Source organism: Phocoena phocoena, chromosome 15 (assembly GCF_963924675.1).
Source record: "Phocoena phocoena chromosome 15, mPhoPho1.1, whole genome shotgun sequence".
NCBI classification, from domain to species: Eukaryota; Metazoa; Chordata; class Mammalia; order Artiodactyla; family Phocoenidae; genus Phocoena; species Phocoena phocoena.
Window position 1 is genome coordinate 4731136 of NC_089233.1, and position 12824 is coordinate 4743959.

General features: G+C 46.4%; 1 protein-coding gene across 1 annotated transcript in view; it reads left to right on the top strand.

Annotated features, from left to right (window-relative positions):
• Nucleotides 1–211: 211 nt before the first annotated feature.
• The window catches only part of CYTH3 (cytohesin 3), an 88383-nt gene continuing 75770 nt past the window's right edge, over nucleotides 212–12824 (top strand). The window contains exon 1 of the mRNA XM_065893476.1: nucleotides 212–354. Coding sequence (XP_065749548.1) covers nucleotides 312–354 — 43 coding nt within the window. The 5' untranslated portion in view covers nucleotides 212–311. The remainder of the gene's footprint in view (nucleotides 355–12824) is intronic.

Sequence of the window (12824 nt, forward strand, 5' to 3'; positions counted from 1 at the left end):
GCTTCGCCCCCGGAGGGTCTCCTCTCACCCTCGCGGGGCTCCGGGCGGGGCCGAGCGCGTTCACGAGGGGTCCGGGCGGGTTCCCGCAGGCGGGGCCGCGCGGCCTCGGGCCACGCCCATCGCAGCCGGGGGCGGGGCATGCGCGCCACGTGACGGCGGCGCCGAGCGGCGAGCGCCCCGCCCCGCGGGAGGAGGCCCGGGCAGCGACCGGGTCCGCGCGCTGCTGGAGCTGCACGGCCGCACGCGCGCCACGCACCCGCGGCCCCTCGCCCGCTGGCCCCGGGCTCGCCGGCTGCGGGAGCGGCCTCAAGATGGACGAAGACGGCGGCGGCGGCGGCGGCGAGGGCGGCGGCGGTGAGTGTCGGAGGTGTGGCCGGCGCGGCTGGCGGCCTGGGGCGGGGGTTGCGGACGCGCCGGACCGGAGCGGGGACTGCCGGTCCCGGGTCGCGGATCGGTGGTGCAGGTCCGCCTGAGAAGACCGGGTCTGGGCAGCGCCGGTGCCGGCTGCCGACCGCCGAGGCCCGCGGCGCGCGCCGGGCCCGGGGCCCGAGGAGGGGGTCCGGGGGCCCCGAGGCGGGGTCGTCGCGGAGCCCGGGCGAGGGTCTGGGACGAGGCCGGGGCTGCCCGCCGGCCGGGGCCTCCCGGAGGCTCGGGTCGGGGTTCGGGGGTCGCTCTCCGCAGGCGGGGGACCTTGGGGGCGACCTTCTCCGCTCTCACGCCCTCCGGAGCCCAACCGTCGGTGACGACCCTCCCCGCGTCTTCTCTCAGGTGGTGGGAAGCGGGGAGTCCACGGGAAACCGGGATGGCAAAGTTTTGAATTGGGGATCCTCCGGGTCCAAGAAGGGCGGCTGCGGGGAGAGGGTTGAACGTCGTGACAGTTTTCTTGGCTTTAGGTCAGAAGTGGTCAGTGGGATCGTTAAATGAGGAGGGGGCCGCTAGAGCGCACGCATTTTATGAAAGAGGGGAACGTTACGGAGTGAGCCAAAAATAAATTTAAAAAAAGTCAGAGGAGCCGAGGGGTCGGAGTCAGGAGCTGCAGCCCGCCCGGAGGTGAGCCCAGAAAACCAAGCTGTCCCTCTGACGCTCGGTCACCTCTTGCTAGAAGATTCGCGTTTGTTGTAAATTATTTAGTGGAATACAGATTACCGTTGTGTCATGATGCGAATTACGCCTTTAAAAGCGAATAACGTGTCTGTGTAGTGTCTGTGGCTGGAGTGGGGTCGTTGGCTTGGGAAGCAAAGGGTTAATACCCCTGTTTTACAGGAACACCCAAAGTTAAGGATCTCTCTCTGTTTTTGCTAAAGATCTCCTTTATGCTGACAGACGGAATCATCAGAATCCCTTGTAATAAGGGAGCATTTTGGGGAAAAAAAAATCTTAATTACAGGCTGCGGAGCAGCTGCCTGTAAGAATCAGCAGTGCTGAACGCTTCAGGATGAAGTGGTTAATCAAGGTACCTTCTAGCATTTAAGTGCTGCGGCGGGGGAAATGTTTGCGCCCCAAGAAGCGGTGGGGCTGGGATGGGGGGAAGTTCGCCCGAATCCTGGCATTTGTCGAGTTCAGTTCTCATAGTTGAAGCTAGGGGTAGCACTGTGGCACCGAGCGGGTGTGTTGTTTTGACGGAAAGTTCTGTGGAAAGGAGGAGCCCAGGTGCACACCCTCCTCCAGCCAGGCTCCTGTCTTAAGAATGTAAGTGATGGATTCTCCGTGGACGCGGTGCTTCCTGCCTGTCAAAATTGGGGTAACAGCACCGGCAGACAAGTGTCTCCTTTTTAGAAAACAAAGACAAACAACTGTAATATTTAAACGTTTGACATTCGAGGCCAGGCAGCTGGCTGGCTTGGCGATTTCATTTGAAGGAGTTTTGGACTCTGTCCGTGAAGGAATGTAGAAAACTTGAAGCTAAAAGCAGGTATAAAGATGAATAAAAGGAAGCCAGTATAGATCTTGAATATTATAGCGAAGGACAGTATTACATCTCCGAAGTATCAAGACTTTCTTTGGGCTAATATAGCTCTTCTGGGAATACAATCCTGAGATTAAGAAGAAAAAAAAAAAATCTCACGCACAGGAGCTGTGCATTAACGTTATTTGTAATAGAAAATTGGAAACTACAGTGCCTAATAGGAGACTGGTGAGGTAAATGATGGGGAGTTTACTGGATGAAATATTTTCCAACCATTAAAAATAAGCAGTTCTATATATTATGGTCTAAACAATGTAAAAACTGCTGATATTATGGATGTTTTATTTTCTCGGTTTTTATATTTCCCAAGTTTCTGGAATGATGTATATTACTTTCACATTTGGAAAAAAAAACTTTAAAAATTTACCCTAATAAGACAATTGATAAAATTTGAATAGGCAATAGATCAGATAATGGTATTGTATCAATGTTAAATTTCTGGGTTTTGATAATAAAAATAGAGAAAATATTCCTTTTCTTAGGAAATACACACTGAATTATTAAGGTATAAGGAAGTATATTGCCTCAGCTTACTCTCAAGTGGTTCAGAAAAAAGAAGTTCACACACATGAAAAAAATAGAAGGATAAGCGTACGGGGCAAAACGTAAATACTTGGTGTATCTGGGTCAAGGGTGTATTGGTATTTGTTGTACAATTCTTGGAACTTTTCTGAATGTTTGAAATTATATAAAATCATCTCTTCAAAAAAAAAAAAAATTACCCTGCAGTGGGAAAAAGGGTATGATTGTTTTTAAAGTATCATTTAATTCACTTCACTGGAACAGTCAACAGTGAACAGATATTTATTGATTATCTACTAAAATGTCCCTGCCTTATTAAGCTTTATTGATATGGTTTATTAACTTCTTTCTTCCTTGCCTCATGGAAGACACTTTAAAATGTTTGGCATTCTTAGAGCAAGTGTGTTTTTGAATAGACGGAAATCTTAAGAGTTTTGAAAGAAGAGTCATATAGTGCTTGCCATATAAATTCAGTGTGCTTATATTTAACTTTTGATTGATGGAAGTTTTGAAGTTAACATACTTCTTTATGGTTCATTAGTTTTTATCACCATTTAGATTTCTAAAAATGCTTTGCTTTAAAATTCATGGTTTTAAAAATAAAGTTCAGCCCTTCGAAAGAATGAGTTTCGCTTGCCAGTCATTTGTGAAACATAACTTTTTTGGGTATATTTTTAGAGTGTAGTACAGAACTTTGAACTGTATATGGGGAAGTCAGTTTCAGCTTGTTTACCAGAGAGGGTAAATAATCTATTCAAACAGTAGTTATGCCAGGGGCAAAAGAATTAAAATATCTTTTTTGCTAATGTGTTGGTCGGTTAGAAGACTTCAAAAAATGATTCCTGCTTGCTGTTTTGATACTTTTGTTTGTCCAGGGTATTACTGTTTGTTCTTTAACTGTAGGATAAGGAGAGAGGGTGGTGGTAGGAATGGCTGGAAGGCAGTTCTAAGGAGGAACACATGGGGGGTACTAGATTACAAGAACACACTTATTTATAATGTGTGCTGACTGTAGTTAAGGTATCTTTCATTCATTTGGGGCCTTGTTGCCTTTCAGTTTTTCTAGAACAGTTCTTGAGATACGTCTCTACTTGGAAGGTGACTGGCTAGTTTGGTTCATTGCCACCATCCCAATGCTCAGTTTGGGAGTCTGTGTGATTGAACTTCCTGAACGGACCATCTGTGGCAGATGAGGTGGATAACTTTACCGATTTCCCCTCCCTCCTGCACCACCCCCGCCCCCTAACCCCAATCAGCATAGCTGAGACGTAAGCCTGTGCTTCACGTGGAAAGCTGCTCCACCTCACCCAATAAAGTTAATACAAATTAAGGCCAGGCTGAGATCCCAGATTTTGCCTGTCAGGCAAGCGATAACCCCTACATTTGAAACCATCTGTGGGCGATGGGAGTGTAAATTAGTTACCACTCTTAAGGAGGCTGCGCCAGCCTGTGCTTGGCTGGCTTGGATCCATTGCTTGCCCTTCGCCTGCAGAGGGACGTTTCCCAGAGCCTGGGTCGGCTGGCTCGGGGCTAGGTGTGGCCAGTGGGAGCCGCTGGTGGGTGATTGGATGGCAGGAGGAAGGGAGAGGCCAGGTTATCGTCTTTGCTCGCATTCTGCCTTCAGCCTTGTGTCTGGCGGGTCGGTCTCCTTTTGGCTCCAGCTCCTGCCTGTTGACCGAGCCCCCGAGCTTTGGAAGGACCTCCTCCCTGTGACCCTCCAGTTTAGAGGTGGTAGCAGTTTGTTCCTCTCGCTAATCTCTGCATTGTCTTACCATTTCCTGTATGATTCTCCGCTTTTCTGTTGTATGTGTAACCAATTCCTCGTTTTAAATTCCCTCTACTTCAACTTCTTGAGGGCCTTCTGTTTCTCTGGTTGGACCCCGATAGATACAGGTGCCCTGGGCAGCAGCTTTTAAAATTACAGGCATGTACATCCTTTGATGCAGCAATACCAGTTCTAGGAATTTAACGTGTAGGTATATTTTTACATGCCTGAGATACCGTAGGTACAAGAGTCTTCACTGCCTTGTTTGTAATAGTAAAAGATGGAGAATAACCCGAGTGTTCACTGCACGTTATGTACCCGCATGGCGATTGAAGTCGTGAGGCTGTATAAAGGAATGAGGAGGCTCCTTATGAACCAATAGGCAGAGGTTTCCAAAATATTTTACTAAGTTACAGAAGCAAAGTGTAGGCAAATGTGCACTGTTTGTTACCATTTCTGTTAAAAAGAAAAAAAAGGAAGTGGTTACATATGCATGAAAATTCTCTGGAAGGCTAAGTAAGGAACTAATAACAATGGTTACCTGTTGGGGGGGGTGATGGGAACCAAGCAGATGGGGAACGTCAGTGCCAGGGAAACTTCGCTCTATGCCTTTTTATATTTTGCAATTCAGAAGAGCTTGTCCATCTCCACTGTTTGCCAAACTGGAAACCAGTTTCACAGAAAAAGAGTATGAAAACACCCTTTTTGAGAGAATTTTAAAAATTGAATTATAGTTGATTTACAATGTTATGTTTTAGGTGTACAACAAAGTGATTCGATATTTTTGGAGTTTTTGTATATTAAAAAATCAATGTAACCTGTAGAAAGTTATAAAATAAATAACTTATTTTTTCAGTCTGCATAGGAAATTAACTGCTTTCTTTTGAATGTTTAAAAAGTGACATGATAGGTGCTTTTAGGGTATGCTTAGAGCGTATTGTTTTCTGGAACATTTATTTATTCAACAAATATTGATAGCATCCCGACCAAATGCCAGGGCCTGTGCTTGGCGGAAGGGTGAATACAGTGAATAAAGCAGATGAATTTCCTGCGTTCCTGGAGCTTTTGTTTAGACGGGAGACTGAAGAAAAATGTAAACAGATGTATAAAGTCTTTGCAAATTATGCTGATGTGTGAAAGGAAATCAACAAGGAGTTGAGGGGAGAGTTGGGGGCCTGTGGTGGGAGGGGTAGGTAGGGCGGGTAGCCAGGGGAGGCCTCTTGGAGGGAAGACTCTTTCAGGTGTGACCTAAAGGGGTCGAGGACCAGGCAGAGGCTGGGCCCGGGGCTTGGGGAAGCAGAGCGCCTCCAGAGGGCTGAAAGCTGCCGTGTGTGGTCTGAGCCAGCGGTGAACTGGGACGCTTCAGGCAGTTTGAGTAGGTAAGGAATTTACATTTTATTAAGTGTGTGAAGCCAATCAAGGGTTTTAAACTGCGGGATGACATTTGATTTATGTTTAAGTAATTGTAGCTAGTGTTTACACAATGGTCTCTGTGTCCAGTTCTGCCCCGCCTGCTTTATGGATCTTAACCTATTTACTTTTCGCAATAACCCTGTTAGGTACGTAACATGAGCACCATTTACGGATGACAGTGGACAACTGAGGCACAGGGAAGCCAAGTAACTTCCAGCTAGCAAGTGGTGGAGCCGAGCTTTGAACCCAGGCGTCCTGGCTTCAGAGGCCACGTTCTCAAGCATTGGACACCCTGCCCCGTAAGGAGAGTGTCCTCGGCTGCCGAGTGGGGAACAGAGTGGAGGAGCGGAAGAGAGGACTTGGGGATAGGCGCCAGTGAGGAGGGGTTCGGGTGGGAGTTACAGGGGCGAGGTGGATTGCGGAGGGTGGCAAAAGTGAAGGGAAAGATGGGTGTAGGACAAACCTATATAAAAACTCACGGAAAAGTACAGAAAGCAACGAAACAAACACGTTCCCATTACTCAGAATCCATGTAGTAGCTGTTAATGTTCTGTCCCATCGTTTAAGGTCTTTACAAAAACGAATTAAAGCATCTCAGGTAAGTGTCTCCATCCTAGCACCTGGCAGCATCGTTCTTCCCATTGCTCAGGCCCAGATTTTGGTGCGGTCTTCCACTTCCTTTGCCTTAGCCGTCCAGCGTTCTCCTTGCCGCTGCCCTTGTCCACACAGCAGCCAGAGCTGTCTCTCTAAAGCAGAGGTCGTGTCACTCCTCTCCAGGTCGGCACCGTCCTTGGCGCACTCAGAGTCCCCTGCTGCCTGCAGTGTCGGGTCCTGGCCTACACACTTTTCCTGTAAGAAGGCCCGAGAGCAGACGTTCTCAGCTGTGTGGGCCACACTTGGGCTCTCACACACTCTTCTTGATAACCCTTTAAAAACATAAAAAAAGTTCTCGCCTTGGGGCTGTCCTTGCCCCTGCTCTAGTCCCCTGTGGTCTCTGATAGTTGCCCTCACTTTTGTCACCACGCTGGTCTCCTTGCTGTTCCGTGAACTTGCCAAGCGCTGCCCTGACTCCGTGCCTTGGTACTTGCTCTGCCCACAGTGGTTTCCCCTTAGGTATCTGCGTATGTGTTTGCTTGGTCCCTTCGGGTTTCTGCTCGCACGTCTCCCTGCCACAGAGGCCTTCGTCCACCAGCCTGTCTCAAGTAGCACCCCGCTGTCCCCCTTCCCAGCCTCATTTTTCCTCTTTGCTCTTAGCACTCCTCATCTGCTGCGTACCTGTTCATCGTTCGTCTCTTCTCTCTTAGAATGTAAGTTCTGTGAAAGAAGGAATAGCGTCTGCTTTTAACCACTGCTGTCTCTCCGAGACCTGAGACGTCGCGTGGAATAGGCCTTCAGTGAATACTTGTTAATAAGTACTGAGTAAAGTGGGGCTCGCCCCTGTCGAGCGCTTCTGGTCCTCTTCCCCTTCCTGTCTTTTGTATTTCCTAAAGGCAACCATGATGAATGTGATGTGGGCCCTCTGGAATAGTTTTCATACTGGAATGTGTATGTGTGTGTGTCGGTAAGCAATATATGGATCTCTTTTTGGTTTGTTTAAAAAATTATCAACAAATGGCATCATACTCTGTAATGTTCTGCAGCTTGTGTTTGAGGTTATCCATATTATTATGTAGAGACCCTGTTTGTATCTTTTAACTGCCATAACGTTTTATTTTTCTTGTCTTGCCTTGGACTGTTATGTTGATTTTACATTGTTGCAAAGGATACCAAGGCTCCCCTCTCCTTTTACAAACTGTGAAAGTTTCTCTTGAGTATCTCTCTAGAATCGCAGTTGTGGGTTATAGGTGTGCTCTCTGTTTAACCAGACGCTGGCAGGTTGATTTCTCACTAGGTGTATTATCAGCGTCGTAATCAGCTCTTGGCATTTGTCAGACTTCTAAGTGTTTGCCTGTCTCCTGGGTAAGAAATGATGTACTGTTATAATTTGCATTGCTTTGCTAGATGTCTTTTGGAGGATCAGATGGGCGTATTGACAGCTGGGAGGTTAAAGGCAAAGGAACTGCAGGAATCAGATGACTCCTAGGTTTCTGGCTCACGTGACTGTAGGTGGTGCTGCTTCAGGAGAAGGGGAGTCTTGAGAGAAAACCATTTGGAGGGCTCATTTGTTTTTTGTTGAAGATGTCATTATTTTGTTCTCACTTTTTTTTTTTTTTGCGGTACGCGGGCCTCTCACTGTTGTGGCCTCTCCCGTTGCGGAGCACAGGCTCCGGACGCGCAGGCTCAGCGGCCATGGCTCACGGGCCCAGCCGCTCTGCAGCACGTGGGATCTTCCCGGACCGGGGCACGAATCCGTGTCCCCTGCATCGGCAGGCGGACTCTCAACCACTGCGCCACCAGGGAAGCCCATCTGTTGAGTTCTTAATTTCAGTTATTGCTTTTTTCAGTGTTCTTGATTCTTTTATTAGATTCCAATTTTCTGTTAAAATTTTTCGTCTTGTCCAGTGAATTTCTTTATTAGTTATTGGTGTCTGATAACATCAATATTTGGACATGCTGTGAATATATTCTGTTGTCTATTTTACCCTTGCTTTTCAGTCTGTGATCTTGATTGCCTGTTAAGCTTTAATTAAATTCTAGACGATGTGCATGAAAAACTATAGAGGTAGTTTGAGACTATCTCTTCAAGAGAGGCTCCTGGCAGGCATTAGGGTGGGGAAGTAATCACTTTATCACTGTGAGGGCTGGTCTCCCTCTGGTTTACCCTTCTCCCAGGGTATAGCGCTTTGGTGGTCCCAGCTGAAAGCTCGGGGTGTTTACCAGGGCCTCTTCTACTTGGCAGCCCCTGAATTCTAATTTTGTCCCCCCAGTCCCATCAGACTGCTGGAGATTCTGTTGACCTCATATTCTATTCTCAACTACTCGTCTCTGCGTAGCCTCTTGGCCTTTGACTTTCTGCCGTGAATTGGCACCTGTCTCGAGGAGAGTGGCTCAGATGATTGGGCTCATCTCTCTGCACCTTCTCTCTGGGATCCTGGCCTCCTAGGTTCTCACCGCATTGGTAGCTCTCTGATACCTTCAAACAGTTGTTTCTTGTAATTTGCTCAGCCTTTTTAGTTGTTCTTGGCAGAAGCGTTGTCTGCAACAAGCTGGTCAGCTTTTACTGGAAACAGGATCTCAGGAATTCAGTTTTGGTGTTTAAAATCGGACTTTGTGAGATGTCCTGGTAGAGATGGTAGGAAGATGCTCAGCTATGTGGTCTGCTGCTTCGAAGAATGGTCTGGATAGGAGATAAACATTGGGAAGATTTAAATTCTTCTAATTTATGGGAATGGGTGAGAGGTCACTTAGGGGAGAGAGTTGAGAGAGAGGAGAAAAATCCCAGGACTGAAGACAACCCAGAAAAGGAGACCAAGAAAGGGTACCAGTGAGGTCGAGGAAACCTTGAAGCTTGTGTGGAATTGCAGTGGGGGGGGGAGCGCTTTAAGAAGAGGGAGTGTTAGCTCAGCTGAATGCTCCCGAGAGATGAACTGAAATGAGGATGGACAAGTGTCTACAGGATTTGGTGTCTTTAAAAAAAAAAGTTTGGGGAAAGGTGGGGAGCAGGCTAGACTGGAGAGGGCTAAGGAGTGAATGGGAGAGATTTTTCCTTGCTGAAGGAGAAGCCTGGGCCATGGCCCTTCCCTAGAAGTTTGCTGTGTGGTGAGAACAGAGGGAAAGCGTGGGGCGTGGTGAGTGGCAGGGAGTTTAGGGAGGGCAATGTGGGTTTGTTTTGCAACTAAGCGTTTCTCAGGTAAGTCCTTCTGATAGAGGAGCGACAGTAATTCATCAGGTGAGTTAGAATAGTAACGCTGCTTGCACGCTCACACTCTTAGTGTAAATAACTTTGGGAGAGAGAAACTATTTTTTAAAGGTTATTGGCACGTCCTTCGGGAAGCAGGTTTATCAATTTGTAGTAGAGGATTATTGAAACTTCTGAAGTGAAATGAAATGAAAAAATAGGTTTTACCAAAGTATCCTAAAAGCTGCATAAAGCATATTAAATATTTTGAATTTGTGGGAAAATAGTAAATCATTTAAATGAGAGTAGAAAATACATGACTCTCCATCCTGATATTGAAGTTAATCAAACATAAACTTTTTATAGTTAACGTCAGCCCCCCAGTCAACATGATAGAATAGACATGAATGAGATCCCGTAGTGTTTTATAACGTGACTGCGACAACTCAGCAAGCGTTTATTTTGGGTAAATATCTTTCAGTATTCCGTAAATATTAGAAAAGACTCACCTGAGTCAGTTTAGTTGGCTAAGAATATTTTGTGATTTACCTTGATAGAACAGATTTACTCTTTCTGCTGACTTGATGTCACCAGGCACACTGTGCAAATAGGGGAAAGTAAGTTCCTATCTTAAACTTGCAGCAGGGCTATTTTTAATCACTGTACTCTTCTTTGGAACAACTTATTCCTGTAATTAATAAATAAAAATGGCAGTTTGCTATAAAACCAGACATTTTAATGATGATTGAAAAGTATTTCCCAATATCTAGCTAATTAGTGAATTTTTTTTTCGGTTTTCATCCAGATGTTTGGCAACATGTAGACACAGCCTTACTGCAGTTTTCTAATTCACTTTCATGGGAACATATAATATTCTCCGTTTATCTTGGACAGCAGAGTTTCCTTTTTCTTTGGACAGATACATATGAAACACATGCTCTTCTAGTAGAGTTTTGTGGTCCTCTGAGAATTCTCTGAAGGAGGAAATGGGTTGACCTATTTGGTTGCTATGAAGTAAAAACAATCTTGTTTTCATTTTTTTCATGAACATCTGGGTTGCATTTATTTTACATTCTGGAGGTTCTTTAAAACCACAGTTTGATAATATGAGGCTTCATTAAAACGGTCACTATTTAGCTATTTCTATAGTTAATTTAGTGCTAGGGTGGCTGATAGACTTTTTAAAATCTTAAAAAAAGTTTCCCTTTCTATAAAATGTAACTTTTCAATAACAACCCTTGATTTTAAACCATAAAACGGGATCTAGATATTGTGGGGCGGCAGGGGAAGGGTCGGTCGGCTGGTTTGTTTCTCTGGTGCTTACCGCCATGCAGGCTGGCCTTCGGTAGGGCTGAATTCGAGTCTGTAGCAGGCCATTGTGCTTCCCATCACAAATCCATCCTCCCTCCCTTCCTTGCTTGACAACCCTATTTGTGCAGATAATCTGTCCATTGTGAAGCGACCTTATCACCATGAGGAAGTGAATCTTAAATGGTCTAAACCAGGTAAGGTAATCCGTTTTCCTTTATTGACTGTGTAAGCTAAATCTGGCCAATGAGCTGTGAAGGGCAGTTAGCAGGGCGACTTCTTGGAAGGGTATCTTCCTTCTTGGAAAAATACACAGGGGAGAAACAGTTCCTCTTCTTACGATGGCCTTTGTTGGGCCTGGGTGGGTAGCCAACTTACATTCACGATGTCCCTGAAGTCCGTCCAGTTCCAGGCCCCCACACTGAGGATGATCTGCTGGACCCTTGGTGGAGTTGCTGGGCTTCACCCACTGGGGAGCCCCCCGCCCCGCCCCCACGTCTCCACGTGTCCTGTCCTATGTGACTGTAAATACCTGTCTTGTTCCAGGGCTGAGGAGGAGTGACTGGAACCAGGGCTGCGGGGTTGTCTGATACTGGCTGGAGCGGTAGGCGGGTTTCATTCTCTTATTTATTAAGAATAAGGATCTCGTCTTGGCCATTGAGGGCCAAGAGGAAGCCTCTTCTCTCTGCCACACGTGTTCACTGGGTGTATATATTTATCCCTTTAAGAACGGAGCTAGGTTACATTTTCTTTTTGAGATGAACACTTTCTGCTACTTTGAATAAAGCAAAATATATTTCCACATGCTTGTAAATCCATTAACAGTTTCATTTGGCACATCCGTACGACTACATTTCTTTATTTTTTATCATTTTAAAATATTTATTTATATGTTCATTTTTGCTGCGTTGGATCTTCATTGCTGCACCCGGGGTTTCTCTAGTTGCGGCGAGCGGGGGCTACTCTTCGTTGCGCTGCATGGGCTTCTCATTGCGGTGGCTTCTCGTTGCGGAGCACGGGCTCTAGGCACGCGGGCTCCAGTAGTTGCAGCACACAGGCTCAGTAGTTGCGGCACTTGGGCCCTAGAGCTCTTGGGCTTCAGTAGCTGTGGCACATGGGCTCAGTAGTTGTGGCTCATGGGTTCTAGAGCGCAGGCTCAGTAGTTGTGGCTCATGGGCTTAGTTGCTCCACAGCATGTGGGATCTTCCTGGACCAGGGCTTGAACCCATGTCCCCTGCGTTGGCAGGTGGATTCTTAACCACTGAGTCACCAGGGAGGTCCATGACTACATTTATTTTAACACGGAAATATTTTTTAAAATGCGGTAATCAGAAGTGGCAGGCGTTGGCCATTTAATATTCTGTTAGAAGACAGGACTTCCTTTTAGCTCTTTTCGGAGAGGAAATAACATGATCAAGCATGTCCTTTTCCAAGTTTCAGTAATTAGATTAAAATTTTTTTGAATTGAGACAGGCAAATGAATTCATTTTTGTTTGTATTAGAGTATGGGAAAATGGGAGGATTTCAGTGACTTTTAAATGTTTGGCCTGTTCACACGATGAGGCTGTATTTCCCGAGTGTGGGAGGACAAGTGACTGCAGACTTTGATTCAGTGTGTGATGCCCTCATGAGAGCGAGAACCATCTTGAGGATAAAATGACGCCTTTCATTGCCTGTGTAACAAGAATCTTAACGCTAGATAATTGTTCTTCTGAAGCATTGCGTTTCCCCAGGAATCACAGAGTATCTGCTGTAGATTGCCGAAAGTCACGTTTCTAAAGCTTAGCCTTTTCATTTAAAATAGTGCGTAAGCTGTGTGCTGGTCAGACGGTTACTGTGATGTTTTTATTTTGACAAAAGAACATCACATGCCTTCTCCCCTCCTTCCTGGTCTTTAGGTGTTGAGAATCTCGCTCACAAGAGGAGTCCGGAGCGCGTGTCGCACGTCCTCCGGCAGCCCTCGTGGTGGTTCTGCCTCACAGATGCCCAGCAGTTTGGCTGGACGTGCAGAACATGATTATTTTTTTAACCTGGAAAGAACATAAGCCGAGATATTCCCCCTGGGCTCTGCT